Source organism: Cephus cinctus, unplaced genomic scaffold, assembly GCF_000341935.2.
Source record: "Cephus cinctus unplaced genomic scaffold, Ccin1 Ccin1_scaffold1719, whole genome shotgun sequence".
NCBI lineage: Eukaryota > Metazoa > Arthropoda > Insecta > Hymenoptera > Cephidae > Cephus > Cephus cinctus.
In genome coordinates this window covers 50,618-75,049 of record NW_014333959.1, presented here as the reverse complement: position 1 = coordinate 75,049, position 24,432 = coordinate 50,618, and the positions used below count along the sequence as shown (strand labels likewise).

General features: G+C 36.5%; 3 protein-coding genes and 1 long non-coding RNA gene across 43 annotated transcripts in view; 3 read left to right on the top strand and 1 right to left on the bottom strand.

Annotated features, from left to right (window-relative positions):
• Window positions 1-7,434, top strand: part of LOC107273550 (bromodomain adjacent to zinc finger domain protein 2B) — a 72,189-nt gene extending 64,755 nt beyond the window's left edge. For 24 of the 32 annotated variants that reach the window (XM_025090903.1, XM_025090922.1, XM_025090909.1 and 21 more), the window contains 6 exons: window positions 890-1,011; window positions 1,147-1,288; window positions 1,469-1,599; window positions 2,719-3,003; window positions 3,088-3,339; window positions 3,499-7,434. In XM_025090903.1, the coding sequence (XP_024946671.1) occupies window positions 890-1,011; window positions 1,147-1,288; window positions 1,469-1,599; window positions 2,719-3,003; window positions 3,088-3,283 (876 nt within the window). In that variant the 3' untranslated portion in view covers window positions 3,284-3,339; window positions 3,499-7,434. The remainder of the gene's footprint in view (window positions 1-889; window positions 1,012-1,146; window positions 1,289-1,468; window positions 1,600-2,718; window positions 3,004-3,087; window positions 3,340-3,498) is intronic. The other 8 variants (XM_025090913.1, XM_015751883.2, XM_025090927.1 and 5 more) reach the window with 2 other exon arrangements.
• Window positions 7,435-7,569: 135 nt separating this feature from the next.
• On the top strand, window positions 7,570-19,966 carry LOC107273555 (steroidogenic acute regulatory protein-like). Of its 8 annotated transcripts, none has more exons than XM_015751900.2 (11): window positions 10,609-10,774; window positions 13,250-13,524; window positions 13,601-13,681; window positions 14,068-14,145; window positions 14,221-14,274; window positions 14,354-14,486; window positions 14,561-14,781; window positions 16,956-17,111; window positions 17,371-17,475; window positions 17,570-17,745; window positions 17,823-19,966. In XM_015751900.2, the coding sequence occupies exons 2-11, from the start codon at window positions 13,282-13,284 to the stop codon at window positions 18,016-18,018; spliced, it is 1,443 nt and encodes a 480-aa protein (XP_015607386.1). In that variant the 5' UTR covers window positions 10,609-10,774; window positions 13,250-13,281; the 3' UTR covers window positions 18,019-19,966. The 8 variants fall into 8 exon arrangements, 5 of the variants coding, with proteins under 5 accessions (XP_024946702.1, XP_015607386.1, XP_024946701.1 ...); XM_025090933.1 differs by having other exon boundaries at window positions 10,645-10,774; window positions 13,229-13,524; XM_015751898.2 differs by lacking the exon at window positions 10,609-10,774 and adding an exon at window positions 10,895-11,550.
• Window positions 16,405-24,432, bottom strand: part of LOC107273557 — a 14,447-nt gene continuing 6,419 nt past the window's right edge. The window contains exon 4 of the long non-coding RNA XR_001539269.2: window positions 16,405-16,539. This is a non-coding gene — a long non-coding RNA (uncharacterized LOC107273557). The remainder of the gene's footprint in view (window positions 16,540-24,432) is intronic.
• The window catches only part of LOC107273553 (diacylglycerol kinase 1), a 47,374-nt gene continuing 44,607 nt past the window's right edge, over window positions 21,666-24,432 (top strand). Inside the window, exon 1 of one of the 2 annotated variants that reach the window (XM_025090931.1) lies at window positions 21,666-21,970. The gene's annotated coding sequence lies outside the window, so the exon portion shown is untranslated. The remainder of the gene's footprint in view (window positions 21,971-24,432) is intronic. The other variant, XM_025090930.1, reaches the window with a different exon arrangement.

The following is a 24,432-nucleotide window of genomic DNA, read 5'->3' as shown; positions in this document are numbered from 1 at the left end:
GGTGAACGCGTTAAATAGAGCTAATAATATTTGAGAGATATACTAACGGTTAACGATAGCATGCGATGAGTAACAGCTGCTTGCTACTTTTCTTGTTATCTTTTGTTTTTATTTTCAAAAAGATACTTGGCTGACTCAACGCTTAATCATTTTCGAGTCTAAATATTTTTAATTAATCAGAATGATTTTAATTGCCATCTTTAATCATACCGCATTTCTATTCCATTTTCCTTGTACGTTAATTTAAGTTATGCTATGCTTAATCTTTAAGTTAAAACAAAAAAGAGCTTTGGTGCTGTTTCGAGTTTCAATTGTTCCTAGTGACAGTTAGTAATATTTGCATGTAAAATAATGCTTCATAAGAAACAAGTGAGTTTTAACGAGTGGCGACGGTTGTGTGCAATCAATGTCATTTGAAATTACATATGAACGATGCCTTTATTTAACACATTGAAAGCATAGATTGAAAGTCTGCAATATTTTTTTAATTTTACAACATACATTCCCTATGAGCTTTATTTTTCTTGACTCTTGAATTTTTTTCTCTTTTATACTGTTTTTTGGCAGCATGCAAACTCGCTTGAGTGGATGCGACTAAAATACAATCGCTATCCAGAAGTATTTAGCAATAATTGTTTATTCCTTTTGGTACTCGACGTTTATTTTACTATTTAGAGATTCAAGAGAAATAAATCCTATCCATTAACAAATCATTGATGTCACGAAAGCGTCGAATACCCAAAGGTTCGTCCTGTACACTTATTGAAGATGCACAAAATCCACGAAAAAATCACAACACGAAAAATTGGCGAAGCAATAAAAGCATACGCGCGTCCATGGGCGAAGAGTCAAATCCGTCGTTTAATCGATGAGCATTTTCTTGTTGCAGAATTGCCAGTTCTGTCACAGCGGCGACAACGAGGATAAATTATTACTATGCGACGGCTGTGACCGCGGCTACCATACTTATTGCTTCCGTCCAAAAATGGAAAACATTCCCGATGGTGATTGGTAAGTGAACAGTCATTCTGCTCGTCCAAGACTGAATTAACGTCTGGAAGGCAGGACAGGACTGGCACTATTTACTTGAGACATAATTAAGTAAAATTTTTAATAAAAATAAATGAAAATACCTGCCGATTCCAGGTACTGTCACGAGTGCATGAACAAGGCGACGGGAGAGAGAAATTGCTTGGTGTGCGGCAAAAGGGTCGGTAAAAATTTGGTCCTGTGCGAATTGTGTCCAAGAGCTTATCATACTGACTGTCACAATCCTGTGATGCCCAAGGTGAGTGTTAAAGAAAGAAAAAAGAAAAAAGATTTTTAAAAATTACGCTAAACATTTTGTATAATGATAAAGAAATTACCTAGACAGTGCAATGAACATTTTCATATAGCGTTAATCAATCAATTTCCTATTGGGAAACATTTTAAGTGAGCGCGCGCATGCGCCGTGACATGTTTTCAGATGCCGCGAGGAAAATGGTACTGTTCGAATTGTCACAGTAAACAACCAAAGAAGAGAAACAGCAGTCGAAGGAGTCACACCAAAGGCGGAGGCACCCGAGACAGTGAAAGTTCCGATCATCCACCAGCTAGGTGATTACGTTCAAACCAAAACAAACGTGTCAGCTCGTTGATTTACTATGTTTTATAATTACGATTACGAAAAAAAATGCGAAAGAACTTAATTTAATGATACCTAGCGACCGACAGAATGATAAGAAAGTAATCCCGATTTAATAAAACATTTCAAACCGAACGAATCATTTATACACTGATCTCAATGCGCCACTCTCTAACCGACTTGTGTGTGTTATACCGAGAGAGATGAATCGATACATAAAAAAAAGAAGGACAGACACAATAAGAATGAAAGAAAGTAAAGTAAGACAAAAGAATTACACCAAAGAAACGTTAACAAAAAGATATATCCGTCGGCAAAAACGTATGAGACCAGAGAAGCGTCGTTTAGAATCCGTCGAAAAGATAAAAAAAAGAAAAACAATAATTACCACAGTCTCTCTAACTCTCGCTCTCTGCCTTCTACTCTCGCTCTTCTTGTCTTAAGGGCATTTTGTTTCATACAGGGTGTTCCACGAGAGGCCAGACGCAGTATACTCCCCCACGTTACAGGTGCCATGGGAAAGTGCCTAACTCGATGGCTCTTACGGGTTTGAAGGGTGCAATCCGAATATCTTAACAAAGATTCGTTCTATCGGCCGTCGGGACACCCTGTACGTTTTATCAACGTTACTTTATACGTATTACACATATACCCTGGGTGGCTTTTGATAAAAGCCTTGAAAAATCTCATAGAAACACTATCCTCGTTACGGAATACACTGCCTCCTCCTAGGTCATAAGGTCGCACTGAAAGGTTATTCGCTCGTATTCAATATCCATGTGCCCTACATCCGTAAAATTCCTATCGTTTCGAAATTTGTCATCCAACCTGTAACGTTTTTAAAATTACTCTACTTTCTCTTTGCAAATCTCAATCCCATTTGCCGTAGCTGTGTTTGTCAGTGACAGTGTCCGTCTTCACGAATTGGAGAACATACATTAGACCCCCTTACCCCGCCCCGTCCAGAGAACGGTATTACCCAATAATATTTAGCTTCCGCCATACGAGAAGCATAGTTAAAAAAACCCGGTACGCATCGAATCATTCGCAAGCATCATTTCAATGATTTCTCTGTTATTTTTGCGTCGTAGTCCAACGCCCTCGACGGCATCGAACACGCACGTCGAAGACGTCAGTTCCTCGGAACCACCGACGCCAACAGCCTCGCCAAGGAAGGAGGGGAACAGCCGGGCGTTAACGAAAAAGCAACAGCGCGAGCTGGCACCGTGCAAGCTCCTTCTAGAACAATTGGAGCAGCAGGACGAGGCCTGGCCGTTTCTCTTACCGGTGAACACCAAGCAGTTCCCCACGTATAAGAAGATCATCAAGACGCCCATGGATCTCAGTACGATCAAGAAGAAGCTCCAGGACTCTGTGTACGTCTTGATACCGCTACGCTGATAATACATATATTAACCACGCCGCGAGACTGGCGCGTCTCTTCGACTTTTCAACCAAAGCCCTCGACCTTCCAGGTACAAATCACGCGACGAGTTCTGCGCCGACGTACGTCAGATGTTCATCAACTGCGAGGTGTTCAACGAGGACGACAGTCCCGTGGGAAAGGCCGGACACGGCATGAGAAGCTTCTTCGAGATGCGTTGGATGGAAATCACTGGTGCTCCTCCGCCGCCGCACACGCAAACGCACAGCTGAGGCTCGGTTCGCGCACGCAACAGCTGCAACAGTTTTGCGCACTTCTACTACTAGAAGTGAGTTTCATCTAACCCCTTGCTCGTCATTGGCTCGCTGGATTATATTAAGGATCTTTCAAGACGCCTTCTATCCCTTCAGACTTGTTAATGGAATATCATCCTCCTGGACCTCTAGTGGTGGACGTGACCAAATATTCGGATAATTGTGTGTTGCAGGCAATAGAGACTCGGACAGGGATCCGTTTGGAGGACCAATCATTGGCATCTGGCTTTAAAGAGGTCCAGGTCAAAAAGGTCTAAGACTTCTTTTGATGGAGCTCCTCGAGTATTTTCAACGGCGACGAATGTTCGATGCTCGTTGGATTATGTAAATATGCTGCGGAAGAAAGGGTGACAAGGTCGACCTATGCTCACGGAGATTTTATCTAGGTCTTCTCCACGAGGCTTCCTGGTGGAACGCGGGGAGAGCGGATCCCCTTGTACACGTTTCGATTCTTCTGGATTGAACTCGCGAACAGTGAAGTTTAACGGTCGTTGTACTTATAGAAGAGAAACCGGAAAATGAAATAGTGAACGAGTTACTTCCGCCTAAATCGACTAGAGAGTCTTAATTCGCAGTTGTATCATATAGGCTTAATTGTCGAGGCCGATGTTTTTCGGTTAAAGAAATATTTTGCAAACGTAATTAAATGTGAAAAAGAGAAATATATATATATATATATATATGTATACACAGGGGACACAGAGGACATACACGTATATCGACACGTGTAGAATTTACATATATATATATATACACACGACACGGTATACATATATATTAATCCTTTAAAACACAACCACGGACACACAGAGCACGTTAAGAATTATTAACGTTGTTGGTAGAGTATTACGTATGAAAAAAGGAAAGAATTCATGACGGATCGAAATCCCAAAAATATTTTACTCGAGGGACGAAGATTTTAACGCCATTCCACTTGTTATTATATTTTTTTTTCTTTCTTTTGCCTTCTTTTTTTTCTTTTGGCATATCCTTCCTTCGCTTACCGTGCGTCTCTCTTCACGCACATGCGCACTGCCAGAATTTGCGCGCGGTTATACTTGAAGGTGAACACGAGAGCGAGAAAGAGAGGATGAGAGCTTAGAGAGAGTGAAAATCGGACATGACAGGGATCGATGCGATTAGTTAAGGGGAAGAAAGATAAAGAAATTCAGCCCAAAATAGATTTTTCCAATAGCATTCGATTAATTATCGATCAGTATTCTTTAAAGTCGAAGTGGTCTAGTTATTAAGTGTACAGTTTATAATTGTTCGATTGTACACAAATGAAAAATACGTTCAAGTGCGAACACCGACGACACGAACGAAACGGATTTTTATAGTTTATTAGACTTTTTTTTTTTTCATCGCGTTGTAGAGAAAAGCGTGACTCTGTTGTTTTCTTTTGCGAATCCGACCTCCACTTTTTATTAGAATTAACAGTAAGCGCTGATTAGATGTAATTTAGATAAGGGAGTGCTCGAGGATTTGCATGGTGTGCGAGTGAGCGAATTTAAATGAAAATATTTTATTTATCCGAACTGGACGACTTACGATAAGTTCGATAATAGTGGACCCATTGTCAGTCATGCTACTTTGTTCGAGTAGCTCTACTAAAGTTTGTTCAAGTTTAACATTGTTGGTAGTAAGGCGCTAATGTTTAATGATTAATCTTGCTCAATTTAAATAACGTCACTGTACACGCAACGCCTTATATGATACTGCGCATACTCCATTTTTATTATACGTATGTAAGACAGTGAACTTAATTCAAAAATTTATTTTTCTTTTTTTTTTCTTGACACTTTTCCAATCGTTGTTGTTGCAACGTCGGCAGTCGTCGGGTTCGGTATTATCGGTTCGCTGTATAGAAAATGTAAAAGAAATTGCGCAACGCGCGATGCATTGCTGAACCGTTAGTCGAAAATGAAATGTGTGATACTTCCGCCGGAAATATCTAGTACGTGTATGAATGAAGCTGCAACGTGTGTGTATGTGTATACGCATCTACAAGTGCAAGAAGGAACCGTCAGATATATTTTTTTTTTATTTTCGAAATCGTGCGCCTTTTTCCCTCGGTATGCTTTTTCTCGCTTGAAAACACCTCGCAAGAATTTCATTTCTACAATGACGTCCCGGTATTTATCGATTTTGAAATTTACTTTTGAAAAAGTAATACCGTACCGGCTGATAATATGTCAAAAAATTGTTACGTACCGGTATTTTTCTTTTTTCGTATCTTATTCTTTTTTCTGCTACATACAACTAATGTTCTTTTGAATGTATTTACAACGAATATTGATCGTCATTGTTCAGTACCGGAAGTCGCACAGCGCATCCAAAATTACTGCGTCCAGTGAATTTACCAAATACGTACGGGTATATCGAACTAGGATGAAACGATGGGCGTTCTTCGCTTTTTATTTTGTTAATTTTCAAGATAACCTTAAAAAAAAGAGAAAATTATTTCTGCGAACAAGAAATACGAAACGCATTGAATTTTCAGTAATACTTTAATGCGTGGATCTTCCGTTTGATTCAAAATTGGATTGTAAAAAATCCTAACACAGCTTCACCTTATTAGAATCGTAAAGCGTTAAATGTTAACATTCAAATACGCAGAGAAAACGCTTTACGGTGTCCCCTTCCGTTTTTGTATGTAATTGATGTAAATTATTGCCGATATCATAACGAACTATAGTAGCGTATATGGCGAAACTATAGTTAACAATTACGATAAACCGATAAACATTCAGTAGAGAATATAAATGGTATTTGCACGAGTTAAATACTAAATGCCGAGAGAGAAATTCGTCTACGTGAGAAACTGACGAGGAACGAATCGTATACCGAGGAAAAATTCCAAGGCGTTGATTAATTTTTATTTTGAATTCACGAGAATCCGACTTTTCAAAATTAAAAATAATAAAATTGACCAATATATATATATATATATACATATATATGCATCCTCGGTAAACGCGTCTATCCTGTGTTCGGTGATCGTAGATGCGTTTAGATATCACACAGACAAGAACAAGAAAAGAAAAAAAAAAACAAATAATTTTTTAAGATTCAATTATATTGTTTAAATAGTACAGTTACATTGTTAGTACGAATAACGACGCTTTTTATACGGATTTTAGTTTTTAACGTCGAACTTACGGTATATTACGAATAGTTGTAACGGATAACTGATAATAGTTCTAGCGATAACGATTAACGATAACAATTACGGTTTATGATTATAAAAAAAAAGCGTGACGAGAAAATACAGGAGAGATGATTTAAGCTAGAAGGTAATGATTGTCTATAGTATAAAACGAAGGTTTACGTTAGGTAACCTCACAATGCTATTTAAACAGACTTAATTAATGTATTGCAAAATGAATTAATAAAGTGTAAGCGAAGCGTGTAAACGAAACGTTACGTCATTATTAACAAAAATTCGTAACGGATAACGAGGAGTGCTGAATTAATTATTCGACAGCTCCACTTAAGTTCTCATAAATATTTACTTTCGTTTATTTATGTAAAAAAAAGAGAGAAATTATCTTTTTTTACTCAATCCTGATGAGAACCTTAAATCGGCACGAGTCATATCAAAATAACTTTGTGCGCAGATCGTTTAACGTTAAGCGAACCATAACGAAAATACTCAATTATGAAGAAAAAAAAATAACTTTGCCGTTTAGTGCGAAACGATTTTACGCTCTCTTATCTTCCTCGCGTTTGATGCTCATTCACATCGCAGTCAGATTTAATTGACCTCCAGAGAATCTAGAAAAGATATAAAAATGATGCACGCGTGCGTCAGCTACTGTTAAAAATTAGTGATAATACTGGCGTTAAATGTTCGTCGTCTCGATTAAAACTTTGAAGAAAAAAAAAGGTTCGCACTTCTTAAGCCTATAAAAAATACAGATACTCTAGTCTGTATCGAGGAGAGAGAAAAGAAAATCGCGAACTTTATCATCGACGTGAAAATTCTGTCAGAGAATTAAATTTTCAATTAACAATTCGTCGCCATATTGTGCGATTACCATCCGTAGGTCGAGATTTCCAATTGTCATGTAACACCTTTAATATGAATAAATTGTCAAGAAACCATACCTACCTTTTCTTTCCACTTATTGAAATTCATGCGTTTTTTAATGCCTTTTCAAAAATACCGCTCTTGCACTTCGTCGTCCTATGACGAACAATTGTTATCGAGTGCCTTGCGGTATCCCCACTACTCTATTCGTATTCTTGCCGGCCTCGGAACCAATTCAGAGGTTATAAACGCTTTTACAGTATTACTGTCTATCGCATCGTGTCATTCCTCATCATCGCGAGATACATGCGTTCAAGAGAATCATCGTCACCGTCATCGTTGTCATCATGGCGAATCTTAACTACCTGCTAAGAGAAAGTACTCGTGAGTAATTGCAATACCTAGAAATCATTTTCTGAGGAACAGTCGCCTCATTCATCGCGATATAACATCTCTCTCTGATCACTCTTATATCTTCAACACGACTATAGATTATATCGATCAGGATTAATCTAAATGAAAAATTAATCCCGTCCAGCGAAACGCGTGAACACTGTTGTAGGTGTGTACAGTTATTGGGAAAAAATCTATTACTTGGCAACGGTGACGCAATCACGGTTGCTTGTGGCGCCAACATTCAAACGAACCTAACACTTACGTTGACAACAATTTTACAAATTTCAGCAGCTTTTTTAATATGGATTGTATAAAATTATCATTCCTGAACATAGCACACGATATTTATTTCGTATAATGTTTTGCCGCTGTATATGTATCTTCGTGAACCTTTGACATTCTTTTGTTTGTCTTTCGAGATACCGTGGATATAAGAATAAACATAGTGTATGTATACTGTTGACAGTCCTTTATCGCATTTAACTTCAGTTTTCTTGTTTTGTTAACACTGTTTTGGTAGTGTTTTCGTATAAAGTAATGAGTTTTCACCGCGTGATTATCTTAGAAGTTATTGACATTTTGGAATTGGTCGTTTGAGTAGATGATCGGTGGTCTGTGTATCGAATTATAATCATTAAATGATATTGCTAACCGTTTGTAGATTATCACTTTAATAACTTGAATACACGCAGTTCGCCGTAATGCTTATGATTTTATGATCGTTTCGCAAGGTTAAATAACGTTTATGTTCAGTGAGTTATCACTGACGATATTACGTCGTGGCTCTATATAAAATAACATTTTTCCTCGACATGCACATCGGAAAAATTTTTAATTGGGAAATACTGTCACCGGCACGTGACTGCTCTGTATGCATGCTGATTTCATATGTGATACATTTTTTTCGTATCGTTATGACTGGTTGTTCGAGATGATACGACTCGAAGCACTTTTGACCCGTATCTGTCAAATGATCAAAGATTAAATTCGTAAAACACATGATATACGACTGTTTCTCAACTAAACGCAATTATCTGCTTTTATAATGTTGATATTGACAATTAATTAAAAAAATAATACGACCTTGCGAAAAAATTAAGGCAGACATGGATGGGAGCAAGTCTGCCTCTAAAAATTGTTTAATGATAAAAAATTGGAAATAAATTTATATATATTCTGCGTAGGTGCACTCCAGCTTCTGCACTACCATGGGAATGCCTACAAGAATCTTCAAGTGTTCCGCAGATGCGAATCCAGCTTTGTACCAAAGAGGGTTGTAATATTAGCCAAAATATCACGATATTATTTTGAAAAACTTCGTGAACCTAATTTAAAAGAGTCCGAGCTTAAGCAAAAGCTTATAGACAGAGGTTCAAATTACGATGCCATGTTGGCTAGTCATTATGCGAATAAAACGGCTGAGAATCAGACTGTTGAGATTTTGAGAAAGATGAACATAGAATACAGGATAATGAATAGGTGAGTAAAAAAGAATGTATTTTTACAAGAAGAGAAATTCTACTTCATGTATTTTTTAAAATATATTTTCTTGTATTCTTTCAGGCTCAATCTCGATCATCGTGCATTCGTCTGGGCCGATTTTATTTTACCTATTGGCGGCGATGGGACTTTTCTCCTGGCATCCAACTTGATATTTGATAATTGTAAACCGATCATGGGTATAAATTCAGATCCAACTTCTTCAGAGGGCTTCCTCATGCTGCCTGTACAATACACTAAAAAGATACCAGAGATCTTCGAACTTCTCAAGGCTGGACAGTTTAGATATCTCATGAGGACCAGAATAAGGATTACCCTTAAGGGTAAAGGAATATGGAACCCACCTTTTCACATGCACGAGAAGGGAAGATATTCCTGTGCAGAAAGGTACAGACAGATTTGCACTGATAAAGACTCTGCCATGGAAAAAAACTATGTAAACTGGTAAATCTCGAATGATTCTCGACTCTCCGTTGCATGGTTTATTTTAATTTTTTAAAACCATTAGTCCCTTCTGTCATTTGATTGATTTCGAATTTGCCAATTTATATATTGTATACATTATACGTATCCCAAGATCCTGTGAACGCTTTAATAATTAGCACGTTTTATTTGTTTAGTGTGAAGCTGCTTCATTTCCTTAATTATTTATCCTGTGCACGTTGCCCCTGCTAATTGAGTTTTGACATTACTGTTTTAAATTTCAAATATCACATTCGTCTAATCATCTGTAGGTTTTATGTGCATCAAGAACCGCAAACAAATCCAAGTATTGAATTGCCAAACGAAAGGCGATTACCCTGGCTTGCGCTTAACGAAGTAAGTGTACTTTTATATTACTTATTAATTGACAAGTATAAAAACTATTAAATAATTATCTATTTTCAGGTATTCATGGGTGAATCTTTATCGGCAAGGACAAGCTCCCTGCAAATGACATTAGAGAACGAGGAGAGATTTTACAAAGTAAAGAGCTCTGGTTTGTGTGTGAGCACAGGAACAGGATCAACTTCCTGGCATACAGCAATAAATAGTTTATCGCCACAGACTATCAAGGAGCTCCTAAAGGAAGCAAATCCAGAGAAAATATACTCTGACGAAGAGATTAAGCAAATATGTAAAGCATATAATAAGAAGCTACGATATCCTCCTGGTGAGTTTCTATGAAAATTACATAAAGTTCTCTTTATTTCTCTAACAAATATATTAACAAATGTATTCTTTCAGAGGATCCTAGATTATGCTATTCCATCAGAGATATGATAGTCACTAACACCTGGCAGACTTCGAAGGATATTCAACCACGAGGATATTGTAACAAATTAACTATTCGTTCACAGTGCTTCGATGCAGGCTTGGTTCTCGATGGGGGAATAGCAGTACCGTTTAACGACGGCACAATAGCCGTATTGGAAGTTCATCCAGAAGATGCATTGCGAACAATCGTACTTCCGGAATAAACAAAAAAAAAGTCATGCAGTGCGACCAGTTTTGGTGAGATTGGCGAAGACAAAACGTTTGTAAGTGAAGCTTTACTTTTTTAATCCAAAAACAACGTTTCCATGATGTGTAACTAACAGACATAGCCAAAGGACAACCTTTGTTTAGCACTATAGGTATGAACAAAATTTTCAGTGTCTCGCTGTAATCTTATTCATCTTTTACTATTAAGTGACAAACTAGTGAATTGTAATTATATACAGAAAGGGATTGAACGAATGGAACAGCATAATGGATTGGATTAGAACTAGTGTCCGTACCTGAATGAAATATTATATTTCAAAAACCATATAGGGATAATCTGCAATGTCATATATTTATAATATTTAAAGGTAAATAATTAATTTTAGAATTAGAAAGATTGAAACGCATTTCATGGTGGAGAACTATATATATAATCAGAATCTGGCATAATTTATATTTTTTTAATTGTAAATAATAAAAGTAATATTAATATAAAAAAGTTACATATAACTTTTTAGAATACCTGTTTTTTTTTTTACTAATTTCTGTCTTACCGATACTCGGTACGTTGGCAACAGTACTAGTTAAAGATGGCACCAGTGGCAGTTTTGATGCACGGTGCTTGTTACTTCTAAAGTGTTTAATCTAACATAAAAGTTTTAGTTATCAACTTGAGACTGTGTTTATGCGTTTGTGAAAAAATGTATTAGTAGACGAATGCACAATAGTATAACAATAAGTAGTGATACAACAAGATGTTCACGTGCAGCAATCCGTGGAGAGTAGTCTCGATACGGAGACAAAATTCATGAGTCCTGACAACATAGAAACGGTAAAGCAATAAAGTGCTAGTCAATATTTTCTGTACAACAGAAAATGCTCGATTATGTTGAAAATACGTGTCCCGTATTTAATGTTGATATCATGCGGCCAACGTTTATTTAATCGTAATGCTTTTCGGACAATATATTTTAACCATGATTTAATTAGTACCTCCGTTCACGTACATTAAGACTTGTTGAGGTTAGGTATCCTGTCAATATCACAAAGTCGAGACGTCCTCGATGTCAACGATCATGGCCGTTTGCTTTGATAAAGAAGCAATTTTTTCAATGTCAGTTCACGACTGTTAAATTAAAACGTGGAAAATCTGCTCTTAGATTATAAATAAAAATTATTTCGAATTCCAATAAATATTCCGACACTTTATTCTGTACTTTTAACTCTTTGAGGTCGAAATCCGGGATGTTCCCAGCAAGATGTGCACCGCACCAAGAAGTATTATGACCGCAAACAATTAAAAGAGAATTTTTTTTTTATCATATTATTTATCTGTATACATTCGTATGACGTCCGTAGCAGTAATACTTTGTATGAGTGTTCGTTCTCACGAAAGTTGTGTAAGTTATATAAATAAATAAATAAATATACAGTGACTTTGTTACACAACGTTGAGCCGATTAATGACGTATCCGTCCTTTGTCATATATGTAGAATATATATTGGAACATCGTAATACAATTGCATGTCACTGTCATTCGTTATTACGTTGTTGAATTGACGACGTGTAAATTGGAACATATAACAAGATTCTCTTAATTAATCGTGTTGGATAGTTTATAATGGCATGTCAATTAGAAAACGAAATGTTGAATGATTACCGAATAACGATGCGTTGCGCAATACTTTTTTCTCACAAATTTGAATTAGCATGACAAAACTGTGTACATTGGATCGCTGTGAAATTCTAAACTTATTAAAAGGCTAAGTAACTCGTGATTAGGCGCGTGAGATGTTTGAGGCAGCCCGATTCAATGCTTTTTGAATGGAGAACAAAGTCGCGCAGTCATTTCCTAGTTGAAGACGATAACAAGACGTTTTATTATTTGTTTTCCTTGCTGTGTTCCTGTTCAGATAGACTAACATAAGTTTTATAGATCATTTGCCTCAATTGGATCGGATTGCTCAATTAAAAATTATATAAATTATGCTTGGAGTGTGCATTTAAATTCGCAAATTTATGGGCACTTTTAATTGATATTTAGGTGATTAATTTAACCATACATTTTATTGCACAAATGATGGTGATGATGTTACATTGGCTTTGTGAACAAATAATCTGAAATATTTAAATCGTCGGTCGAATTGTTTCTGTTAACGGTCAATGAGAAAATGTTTGAAATCCAAAATGGAGACGGAGCGTTATTGTTTTATAAATGAATTATTGAGCTTCTTTTTAAAAATGGCTAAATTAGCGAGTGACGCTTACGATTCACTTCCTTGATAATTATAACCTTGATGAATATAAGAAATTTTTTAAGAGACGCATTCTTCAATATTAAAATGTCCTCCAAGCTGTTTAACGAGTTTAGCCGATGTGAAATCAGTGATCTTCCTCGACGTAAAGTTATCTTTTTACGATTGCATCTATGGTAAAGTTATCTCGTATATAGTTGTTTAAAATTAATTTGTTAATTTCTAAATTGAAAATTCTAATAACAACTTTCTAGCGTTTCCTAATTTTATTGCAGGTCGTCGCTGCAGAGCTTGAAAATTGTACAAAATGTCAGACGAAGACCGTCAGATCAGGGCGGCAGCCGAAGCAATTTTAACGGGTTCGGTTCAGTCCCAGAGGAGTTCATTTACCCAGCATAGCGTTAACAGGACTCCGGACATCGTCGTCAGCGAGGATCTCATCGCGGGTGCCAGACATCGGGGTAGAATGTCAAATGTGAGAAGATTCTTTTGTCTCTTTGTCACATTTGATCTACTCTTCACGTGCCTGATGTGGCTCATTTGTACTACGGTAAATTATATTTTTTTCTCTACGACTCGTTAAATATTATTATAACGAAAAGTTTAATTTTCACAAAAAATTTCAGCTAACAGGCGATAACGTGGAGACGGCATTTATCAAGCAGGTTGTTCATTATCAAATCAAAACGTCACTCTTCGACATAGTGGTAGGTTTTGAAAAATGAAATACACCCTTCCCATCATTTACGTGGAAAGTTATAACACTGTTTACACGGCATTTTTCAAAGGCGATCTGAATTTACGCAACCAGAAAATATATTTTCCTAGAATTTTTAAAAGTAACTAACCAGCACAGTGTTTGTTTTCTACAAGCTGGTTATGATTATTCAGCGATTTCTAAAACTTGTACCAGCTTTTCTTTCCAATATTTTGTTTTCCTTTGTACTGATCGACTCTATTTATGCGACTTTCATTCGCGTAAAACGAATCCACGTGCGACGGATACTGCTGCGCGTAAACGAAGGAACGGGTGTATCTGTTTTGAACGATCAACTTTAAAAACATCATAGTTTATATATGAATCTATTTGTAGATGGCTGCCGTATGTAGGTTTACGGTTTTGTTACTATTTTATGGGCTACTGTATATAAATCACTGGTGCATCATAGCCGTAAGTAACAAGGAAATTCTACATTTAAACTTAATCAATTAATTTGATAATATATTATTTATTATTCTCTCTCAGCTGTCCACTACCGCGACATGTGCCTTTCTCATAGCCAAAGTCTTTTTGTTTGACGTAAGTTTCCTCATACGTCCAATTCAATCACATTTACATTAAATGCCGATTAAAATTGTTCGAAAATATTTTTCTTTAGTGGTCGCAAAGTAGTCAGCCTGTTTTTCAAGTTCTGCTGGTTCTAACGTCCTTTGTCCTGGCATGGGGAGAAGCCTGGTTCTTTGACTTTAGAGTCATACCTCAAGAAACGCAGGCTCGTGATTGGATTCTCGGTAAAATATATTTTTTTACATGCTGTAAGATAATTATTAATAGTCACTTGATTAAAAGCGACATTTTTATATAGGGGTAAGCTCCTTCGATTCGGAAAGGGCGCCGCTTCTTGGACGCTTTCTAACCGGTGCTGGTCAATATACAGAGAGTGTTGCGAATTTTTATACCCCCATGGATACACCAGATCGTTCCGACGATGAGGATTATACTCCAAGACAAAATAATTCAAGACGATCAATAAGAACGTCAGAAGAATTCGTTATACCAATCCTGCCAAGATTGTCTCGCCAAAAGGTTTGTTTTTTTTATTATTATTTATATTCATATTTTGTATGCCAGAAGATACGACATGAATCGCACTAGAGGGAATGATTAATTAAATTAATTCAGTTAATTTAGCAGCAACTTTCACTGTAGATACATTGAATATTGTTTGACATGCAAGATGTTATTAGTAGTTATTAGTAGTAATTTTTTCTTCACAACTCGCGTAGGCAGAACCCCACGTTTATTAGTCAACAATTAAGTACAATTAATAGTACTAGCATAGGTCAAATAAATTATGATTTGCTTCTATTCACTATTTAAAATATTGTAAATGTTTTTTTAATAATTGAACTTTATGGTTGATATTTAAAAAGAAAAAGTACATCGTAACATCAGGCTGGTGGACAGCTGATAGTTAAAAGTTATAATAATTACATGCACCATGGTGATTTTGCTTTTTTAATAAGATAGAGAATAGCTCAGTGATTACAAGCAGATTTATACAAATATATACAGCAAGGGCAATAACTTATTGTCACGCTCAGTATATCCAAAAGTATTTGAGTCAGAGGCAACTGCAGATTAGGAAAAGAAAGTAGGACATGTGGCTTCTGAAATGTGCAGGAATCAATTAAATAAGGTTTTTCTATCACTTATAACATATAAATAAATTCTTCCGCTTTTTTATGTGGGACATTATATTTTTATAGATAACCTAAAGTAATTTTATATCATAGAGTCTTTCTTTTTTCAAGATTCTTTATTGTATCATGAAAAGACAACATACCAATATGAGAAATTAAAAAAATTAGTTCACCTTCTAATTTCGTAAGCCCCATAGGCTATAAAATGGTTATCACCATACGTTAGCCCCTTGTGTACCATATAACTTTTATTAAAAAATTGTACCTGTAAATTTTAATAGTAGTCGTGTTAACACATTGAAATTCCAAAATGGAGAATAAAAGAACACTTTATAAGATACGGTACGTACAACGATCGGCACAGATCTACCGAGGACCTGAGGTACTGGCTACAATGTCTAGCGAGCTACTGCTGCGAATGTCAAAATTCAATTATTTTGCTCATCATTTGTCTTAAGAATGGGAGAGGCTTGTTTAACGTGATAACAAAAATATTTGCCGCTCGTTGCTTAAGTTGCACATTGAATCGAAAAAAAATCATGAAAACGAGATATCTCGTGACCCGTACGCAATGTGTTAATTACTGTTCAATCCTATATACAGAAAATGTATCATACTGCACCTGCACTGTTAACTCATACTCAACGGTTTTTCTTTTTCACACAAAATATAAATCTTAGTCTCCACTAATCAGACGCTCAGTTAATCATTCGTCAGCCCACCACGTACATCGATCTGCCCAACGAATTTTTCAAGTGATATAATTGCACATAACGGTATAATTCACAAAGAACCATCTTTTTGGAACTTCACGAAGTGTCGTACTTGCTGTATTCCATTATTGACATATTTCTTTTCCTTCTTCTTCTTGTGCCTTTGAATATCATCGGCATCTGTAATTCCTCTTGAACCAGCTGCCGTCTGATCTTGATCGCGCTTACTTCACAGCGATTTACATAAAGAGAATACCAATGGTTTTGCCTTCAGTCTTGTTCGTCGCGTGCGACATGAGGTTCCTCAGAGGATTCTTCTTCGGAGAACGCCGAGTGCAGAAGAAACGTCATTCCAGTTGTAATACATGGGACGTAATACAGGGCATAGACGTATTGGACAGTAGCACGTGTTCTGCTGGTGTAAGTTTCTGAAAATTTGCATTTTGATTACAACCACGGGATTAGCGATTCGAAATATATATACAGTGTTTTAATAAACAATATCAGTAAATCAAATAAGGATTGCGTTGTGAATGTTATAAAATGGATTTATCAGTCTTTGAATATTCTCTATGGTCAGTGAAATGTACGTAGTAGAGTAATTGCGATGACTGATTCTTGAATGATTCAGAAGACACCTGTTGCAGGTAAATAAAGTTCATGGAGAATAGACTGAAATGTTCTTTGTGTTTGTTCAGTCCTTAAAGAGAAAAAGGAGCTTGACGTAACCACGTGTATCCAATTACTCTAATCATTCCTTCAAGTCGATGATCGTTGTCATCTGTTACTCGTATGTTCTTGCTGCTCGTTAATCATTAGCTAAGAATTTTATTTGTTCCCTCAGGTTGACGAATACAAGAGAGTGGCGGCAATTACGTTGGATCGTGCCTACGAGTTGCTGATGTCCTCCAACTGGAAAGACGAAAGTATTACCACGGAGGGTGACGTCATATCCTCGATGAGTCTTCCTAAACCGGATGGAAGAATTTTCAAGATCACGGTAAGCCCTATGGGAACGAGGAGCTCGAAGAAACTCACGTAGACATGGTTCGCTAGACGAAACAACTTTTACATTGACTTGGGGACTTGACTCGGATGAAGAAATTTATATCTTATCTTACCAGACACGACGGTTCCTTTGAGCTTGCTAGCTTGCCAAGTTAGTTGTCATTAAATTCATAATTCGATTCTTTAATTCACGGTTCCCCTCGTGCCCGTTGATGATTATCAATGAATAATCTGCTCTTTGCTTGTTCAAGGGTATCATCGACGTGCCTGCCTGGGCCTTGCTGGACGATCTGTTCAAACACATTGAAGCAATTCCAAGCTGGAACCGACTCGTGGCAGAGTCGAAAAAGATACAGGTAATTCATAAGGAAGGATGAATATATAAATTTTTGGAAATTTATCAGAATCCAGGATACCATTGTATTCATTATTATTATTATCTCTGTACAGCCAATAGACGAGAACACTGATATAGTTTATCAAGCCACCTCTGCCCAGGGCGGTGGAATGGTAAGCGCTCGTGATTTTGTAATTCTGAGACGTTGTGGCAAGAAGGATGATTTTTTCATAAGCTGCGGAACTTCCATACAATTCTCACCCATTCCAGTGCGCAAGGGCTTCGTGAGGTAACGTTCACTAGAATTAGATAACTCATAAGACTGTTTATTGATTTAGAATGAAACTTAAACATTTCCTTTTGCAGAGGGGAAAATGGCGTCGGTTGTTGGGCCACGGAGAACATCGTAGAAGATGAGAACAAATGTCGCTTCACCTGGATCATGAATACAAACTTGAAAGGTTGGCTACCCCCAAAGGTGGTCGAGGCGTCATTGTCTACCGCACTTATAGAGTTTATGAGTCTCTTGAGGGAACACGCGAGCACACTGAGATCTTCGTAGATCCAAGAAAAGTAAATGCTAAGTCGGTTGATACGACTTTCATGAACGTTAACAAGATGACCTTGAATTGAATCCTCAGAGATCCATTGACGAACCGTGTTTCTGGTGCTTCCTACAAGTTTATCCATACTCTGCAGCCCTCCCTGTGATGTCCTAATCAAGTTTTTGCAGTGGCTGAACTCATAGATGGATTATTATTCACGTGAATTTGAAAACCTTGCAAACCGCTTTTTTTTTTACGCAAATGAAAATATTAGTGACGATTCAAATGCTTTATGAGTATTTATATTTTTTATGTATTCGCGTTGACGCTTGCCCAGTCGATTCCTCGGGTCCCTCGAGGTAAATGCAGTTCTGCTCGACAGCGTCGCATTTTATTATATATATTTGTGAATATGAATATTAATTCAAGACGAAGATGTCTTAGTATTAATTGAATTGCATCGAGAATTATTGTGATATCATTATTACATTTGTTAAAGAAAGAAGTTTATCAAATAGTGTAAAGCATATTTGACACATCCAAAACATTCGCGTAGACGTTGATCGACGTGGTCGAGATGAAACGTGTAGGAAGAGTACGTGTATGTGGTATTCTTGATGCAACGATGCACAAATTTTGAAAGATAATTGCATTTTTAATCTTGTTCAAAGACAGAAAAATTTGTACTATTGTTTTCCAGAATTGTGACAGATCAGATTGATTCCTAGTATCTATCTCTAATTCTGCGTTTTTTTTTCATTGTTAATGAAAAAAAAAATAAAAGAATTTCATTCGTTGCATTTTCTTAGCACGTGATATACAACTATGTACAAAGAATTTCCTTGTTAATATCTCTCTGACAATGATACAAATATCTTAATGCATTTTCCTAAAATATGAATTTCACATTGGAATGCCCAAGTCCATGCATTTTTTTCATTTAAACTGATGACTTCTATATAAAGGCATTCCTGTTTTTTGGTTGTTGATAAACTTCTCAATGTTACGATTATTGTTGAAATTTCAAAAATTATTTCTGTACTGCCGATTACATTAAAAGAAAAGTTCAATTGCAATCCTCATTATTACTTTGTCAAGCACCATAGAAATCAATCTGTTAAATACTAGTCTGATTATCCCATAAATAAATAGCTATTTTATAGCAATATGTTTTTATACTTCTAGACAGTTGAATTATAATAGTAAAATATCCTATGAGAAGTTTTAGGTTAGTTAAGTTTACATAGCTGTAACCCATAAAATGGAATTTTCGACTTCAAAGTCTCAAAAGGGAAGATTGAACAGATGGCGGGTTACTTCAAGGTTTAAGGTACTCGGATATCATAGAAAATTCGCATATCTCGATTATGGTCAAAGAATTTTCTATCGTCTCGAGTTCCAAATGGATCAACTATTTTTTTTCAATGATAAACGATCAAATATCCTTGTTCTTCATCGGTTTTAAAAATTTCCAGAAATTACGTGTTTCGTTTTAAAAGATCCCAATAAGCTAATAAAGGGATGAGAAACAGGTAATTATAATATGACAAGTCAATTTAGATTAATTAAAAATGTTCGAAAAATCATTTTCCTCCAATGACGATCCATAATAGATTTTTTTTATTTATAAATTAATTTCAATTTTCTTCGTAATAATTTTACCGTGCGTTTCTCGTTCGATTTATATCTTAATTTTTAAAAAAATTTCCAAACAAGCAACTGTCAACTGTCATTTACTACAGTTCTATATACATTGGCGCACATGACTTTCCATAGTCGTAGGAACGTTCCTAAAAATTATTCAATATTTAGAGTTAATCGCTTTAGTCTAATTTACTCGAATATTTTTATATAATAAAAATAATATAATTAATTTTGAATTGTGAACGAGATACGCTTGATAACTATCACGAAGACGATACCGATTGTCATCGACTAGAATAAAGAGATTTATATTGAAAAATATTCGTCGTGATAAAACACCGAATAACTCAATGAAAATTTTAATATTTTACCATATAAAATCCTGACTTCGTATCCTTATTAAAGAATAAAAATTAATCCCACAACAATGGTTCATTACAAAGCACACAAAAAGACAACATAAACTTCGTCCTACTACCGATAATCAATCAATAATTTCAAAACTACCGATATTTCAGTTTTAATCGAAAACAAAAATTCCCTTACCAATCGAATCGTTTCGCGAAAGACTTTATACCAAAGTATGCGGCACCGATTGATTTGCGAAAATTGCACTATCAATTTTCGTTATCAGGACGTTATCGTTACAGCACACTACCTCGATCACTTACAAAACATGCAAATATATCCAACCACGATAGAATCCATCATAAATTTCCAACTGACTCATCCCGGGCATTTTTTTAATTTCAAAAATAACCCAACAAAAATTATCAAACAACCCATATACGGCAGTCATTAATATCCTGAAAATTCCAAAACTTCCGTATATGATTTACATGAAGAAGTTGGTGAGAGTCTGAACTAAGGGTGAGAAACCCTTCCAGGGTTAATGGACGCGTATAGGGAGGGGGAAAGGAGGGGAAGTGGGGTGGCAGAGCGAACGAAAATCGAGCCCGTGTAAAATGTACAAAGCGTTTGCGTGGTTACCGATATCCTAAAATATTCGTACGTAAGAAAGAAAAGGATAGCGAGTAAAAAAAAATATTTGATTCGACTTCAAAGGTAACTTATTTAAAGTAGTAACGCGCTCCTTTGCTTTGAACAACCTTATCGCGCAAAGCGTGGTTCCGAAGTCGCGTGAATCTGCTAAAAATCACCGTACGGCGTTACGTCAAAAAATTCATGCAAAATATTTTTTTTCGCAACTCCTAACAAAGCTCTCTTTTCTTATTGGAGTTTCGATCCTTCGTGTCACGTGGAATCGTAGCTATTGAAATTTAATTTTTTTTCTCTAATGAAAAAAATTTATTCACTTTCAAACCGTCCCTCGTTACACTGAGAAATTATGGTTTTAACGTGGGAAGCAGATTTTACCTGGACCCTGTAATACCGCTTGGACGTATTTCGAATATTTATAATTTTTTTTTCACATATGCGCCCTGCATATGCATCTTATGCATTACTAGTCGTAATCGCGTTCTTTAGTTTCACCGTGGTTATATACCTGCACACGTAGATCCATTTATACTCGTGCTGAATAGACTTACTTATATCTTGGCTCAAGTACCATTTGTACAATAGCTAAAGTACTAAAGAAACTGATCCCCATGTAGCATATATACTGTATACTATATTGTATACTGTAGATGGATATACTATGTACTATATACCGGGGATACTGGGGATATATTCTTCTCTTAGGGATATATATATATATATATATATATATACACATATATATATATAGTTTGGTCGAGTTGATAAGCGACGTGCTGAGCAGGTGGCGCTGTGCAGGGGCTAGGGATATATTCTTCTCTTAGGGATATGTAGCATATATACTGTATACTATATTGTATACTGTAGATGGATATACTATGTACTATATACCGGGGATACTGGGGATATATTCTTCTCTTAGGGATATATATATATATATATATATATATATACACATATATATATATAGTTTGGTCGAGTTGATAAGCGACGTGCTGAGCAGGTGGCGCTGTGCAGGGGCTACTTCGTGCCAGAGGCATAGTTTAGTCGGTCTCGCGTCTTACGCGTGTGCGCATCAATTCCGTGTTGATCCTCGTTGTGCGTTCTTAACGCACTTCGCTGGTTGCGTGTATCGAAGCTTAAAATATTTCGGAGAACTCGTGATCGTATCGGGGAAGATTTCTTTATTTTTTTTTGTTTGATAAAACTTTATTTTTTTCTTGTATACTCTCAAATATCCCGGTCCGTCATTCAGCCCTGACGTAGAAGGAAATTTGGAGGTAATCGACGTTCACCAGGAGACTGACATGTGATGGGGCGAGAATGGTGAGTCAAAATTATTTAGTATTTTTTTTTAAATATATTATAATTGGTAAATTTGCGAAAAAATTTTTGAGCGAATGTTGTGGGCAGTGATTTTTGAAGGGTTGATTAGGAATATAAATTTAATTATAGAATTGTACTTTTCTTTTCTAATCTATCTTAACGCTACTTCAACGAGATAATTGATTAGGTTTAACTTTTCTGGTTTAAGCGATTTCTCAAACTTGAGAATTGTCGCTTGAAATTCATTTGATACGGCGCCTGTGCCAAGAGGACCGTTTGACGTTAATTTACCTACCAAATGGCGATGGTATCGGGCGTATCTTTTCTTTACGGTGAATTAAGCTTTTTTTTTTTTAAAGATACGTCCAATTTTTCTTCTTTATTAAAAGGATCTTTCAATTCACTTCAAACACAGCGGTACAAGCTTCCTACTTTTTGGCCCTTGTTATTCACAGCCTTTGACTTTGCAACTTGACTTTAATGTTGAAAGCCATTGAGTTACGAGTGGGGCAAAGAAGGGCAAGGGGCAGAGGCATTGTCGGTGGAATCACAAATAAGGAAGTTGGTCGAGCTTAATTGGGAAAAGAATTAAGGTAAAAAAAAATAAAGGTTTAAAACGAACCGCAGGAATTTTATCTACAATTTAAAAAAAAAAATTCATTTCATTACGTTTACCCTTTATACGCTTGCATCACTCGTGCGTATGTTTACCAAAAACGCTGTTCGCACGCGCAAATTTTCTAGTACACTCGTACAGGAATAATTGTATTATTAGAACAAACTGTAAATCTTGGCTCAGTTTTGTTTACAAGGTAGACATTGACCTTTGGCAAAGATGAACTTGAGCAATTGTCAATCGGATAAGCATAGCTCGTCAATACACTCGTGGATTGGCAAGGTATAATTAGAAATTGAAAATTCATTGAGCTGAAGCTAGTGGGTCGAGGGAGGAAGAAGAAAAGAATTTTTTTCACAAAATTTTATATACTTGAAAATAAAAGAAAAAATGCAAATATCTTGCCATAGCGTTTCTCCTCAACCCCGCAATAATAATTGCATTCGATTCGAATGTCACTTTCCCGCCAATACCCTTTTAACGGGAATAATAAGAAATTTCAGCAAAGAAAATTGGTCCACGTGCGATTAAATAGCGACGAGATTATTTGACTTGAAATCTTGTTAATTATGCCGTATAAACAAAACGTATATCATCGAATGCAACATCGGGATATACTCGGCAGCCTCGTGCGTCATTACCTAACGTCTCATCGACTGAAATCAGATAAAGCCGCGCGCGAGCGCGTATATTGCAAGGCGCGTAAACAGGAATGTTAAAGCATTAAGATCTGGCTGTTTACTCTTTTTTTTCTTCTTCTTTCCTATTTCGTTTCTTCTCCTAAACTGCCTTTTCTCACCGGGAGGTTCAGGAAGCGTAAACGGTGCGGTGCCATTGGCTGATCGCCAAAGTGCAAGTAATTTTCTCTCTCTCTCTCTCTCTCTCTCTCTCTCTCTCTCTCTCTCTGAGTCTTTCCTCGTCGTCTTCTACTCTCACCGAAGATACGACAGCCTGACGCTTTTCAAAATCCAATGCCAGTTCCGACAAATCAAATCGGACTCAGAATTCATATCCGTTGAGCAATTCGTTAACCTTGATTTAATAGACGACCCGCGCACATAGATCTTTGATAAAACTAGGAAACACTGAGCTTAGCCAAGTGCAATTTATCTCGAGTTCTCGTCAAGTGCGCGCGCGAGGGTATTTCGAGGTTATGAGATTTACGGACTCACGTGACCAGTGGGAACAACGTTAATCAAATGGAAGTCGGTTATGGAGTATTTTTCATTGGATCGATCGTTACGAGGCTTTAAACTATTGGTGTTCGAGCAAAGTACGAAATTATCGATAGAATCGCAGTTGGCAATAATATGCATGAAGATTTATCGATAATACGACGAATTAATAATTCGTACGTAATTGCTTCATTCGCTATCGTTTATACGAAAATCGCACGCGAACAAAATGTCAGGGAATTTTTTTTTTTTTCTTTTTAATATCCGCGACGTGAAAGGTGTTTCAACAGGTTGTTGATTCAACTGTCTGTCTTTCCTACTGAATCATTCCGTAGAACGGAAATTACAGGTTCGCGTCCTATTGGTATCCTCGATTTCTCACGGAAAAATCACAAAACGGCCAAAGTCCTTTTAAATACCCGTAGCGTCCCATTGCCGATGACTAGATGTAACGGACATATTTCTATGGTCGGTCTGCACTCCTCCGGATAACATCCGGTATCAGTTTTTGGACGACCCAAGTTAAAATTACTGACTTTATAGGTTAGTATTGGAAAATAATAATTTTCGCCCGCGTCACCACCTATAGGTATTTGTCCTTTACGTGTGACTTTGGAAATTTTTGTAGTAAATTTGGAGGATCGGAAAAAGTGGCTATGAGACAGGGGTGG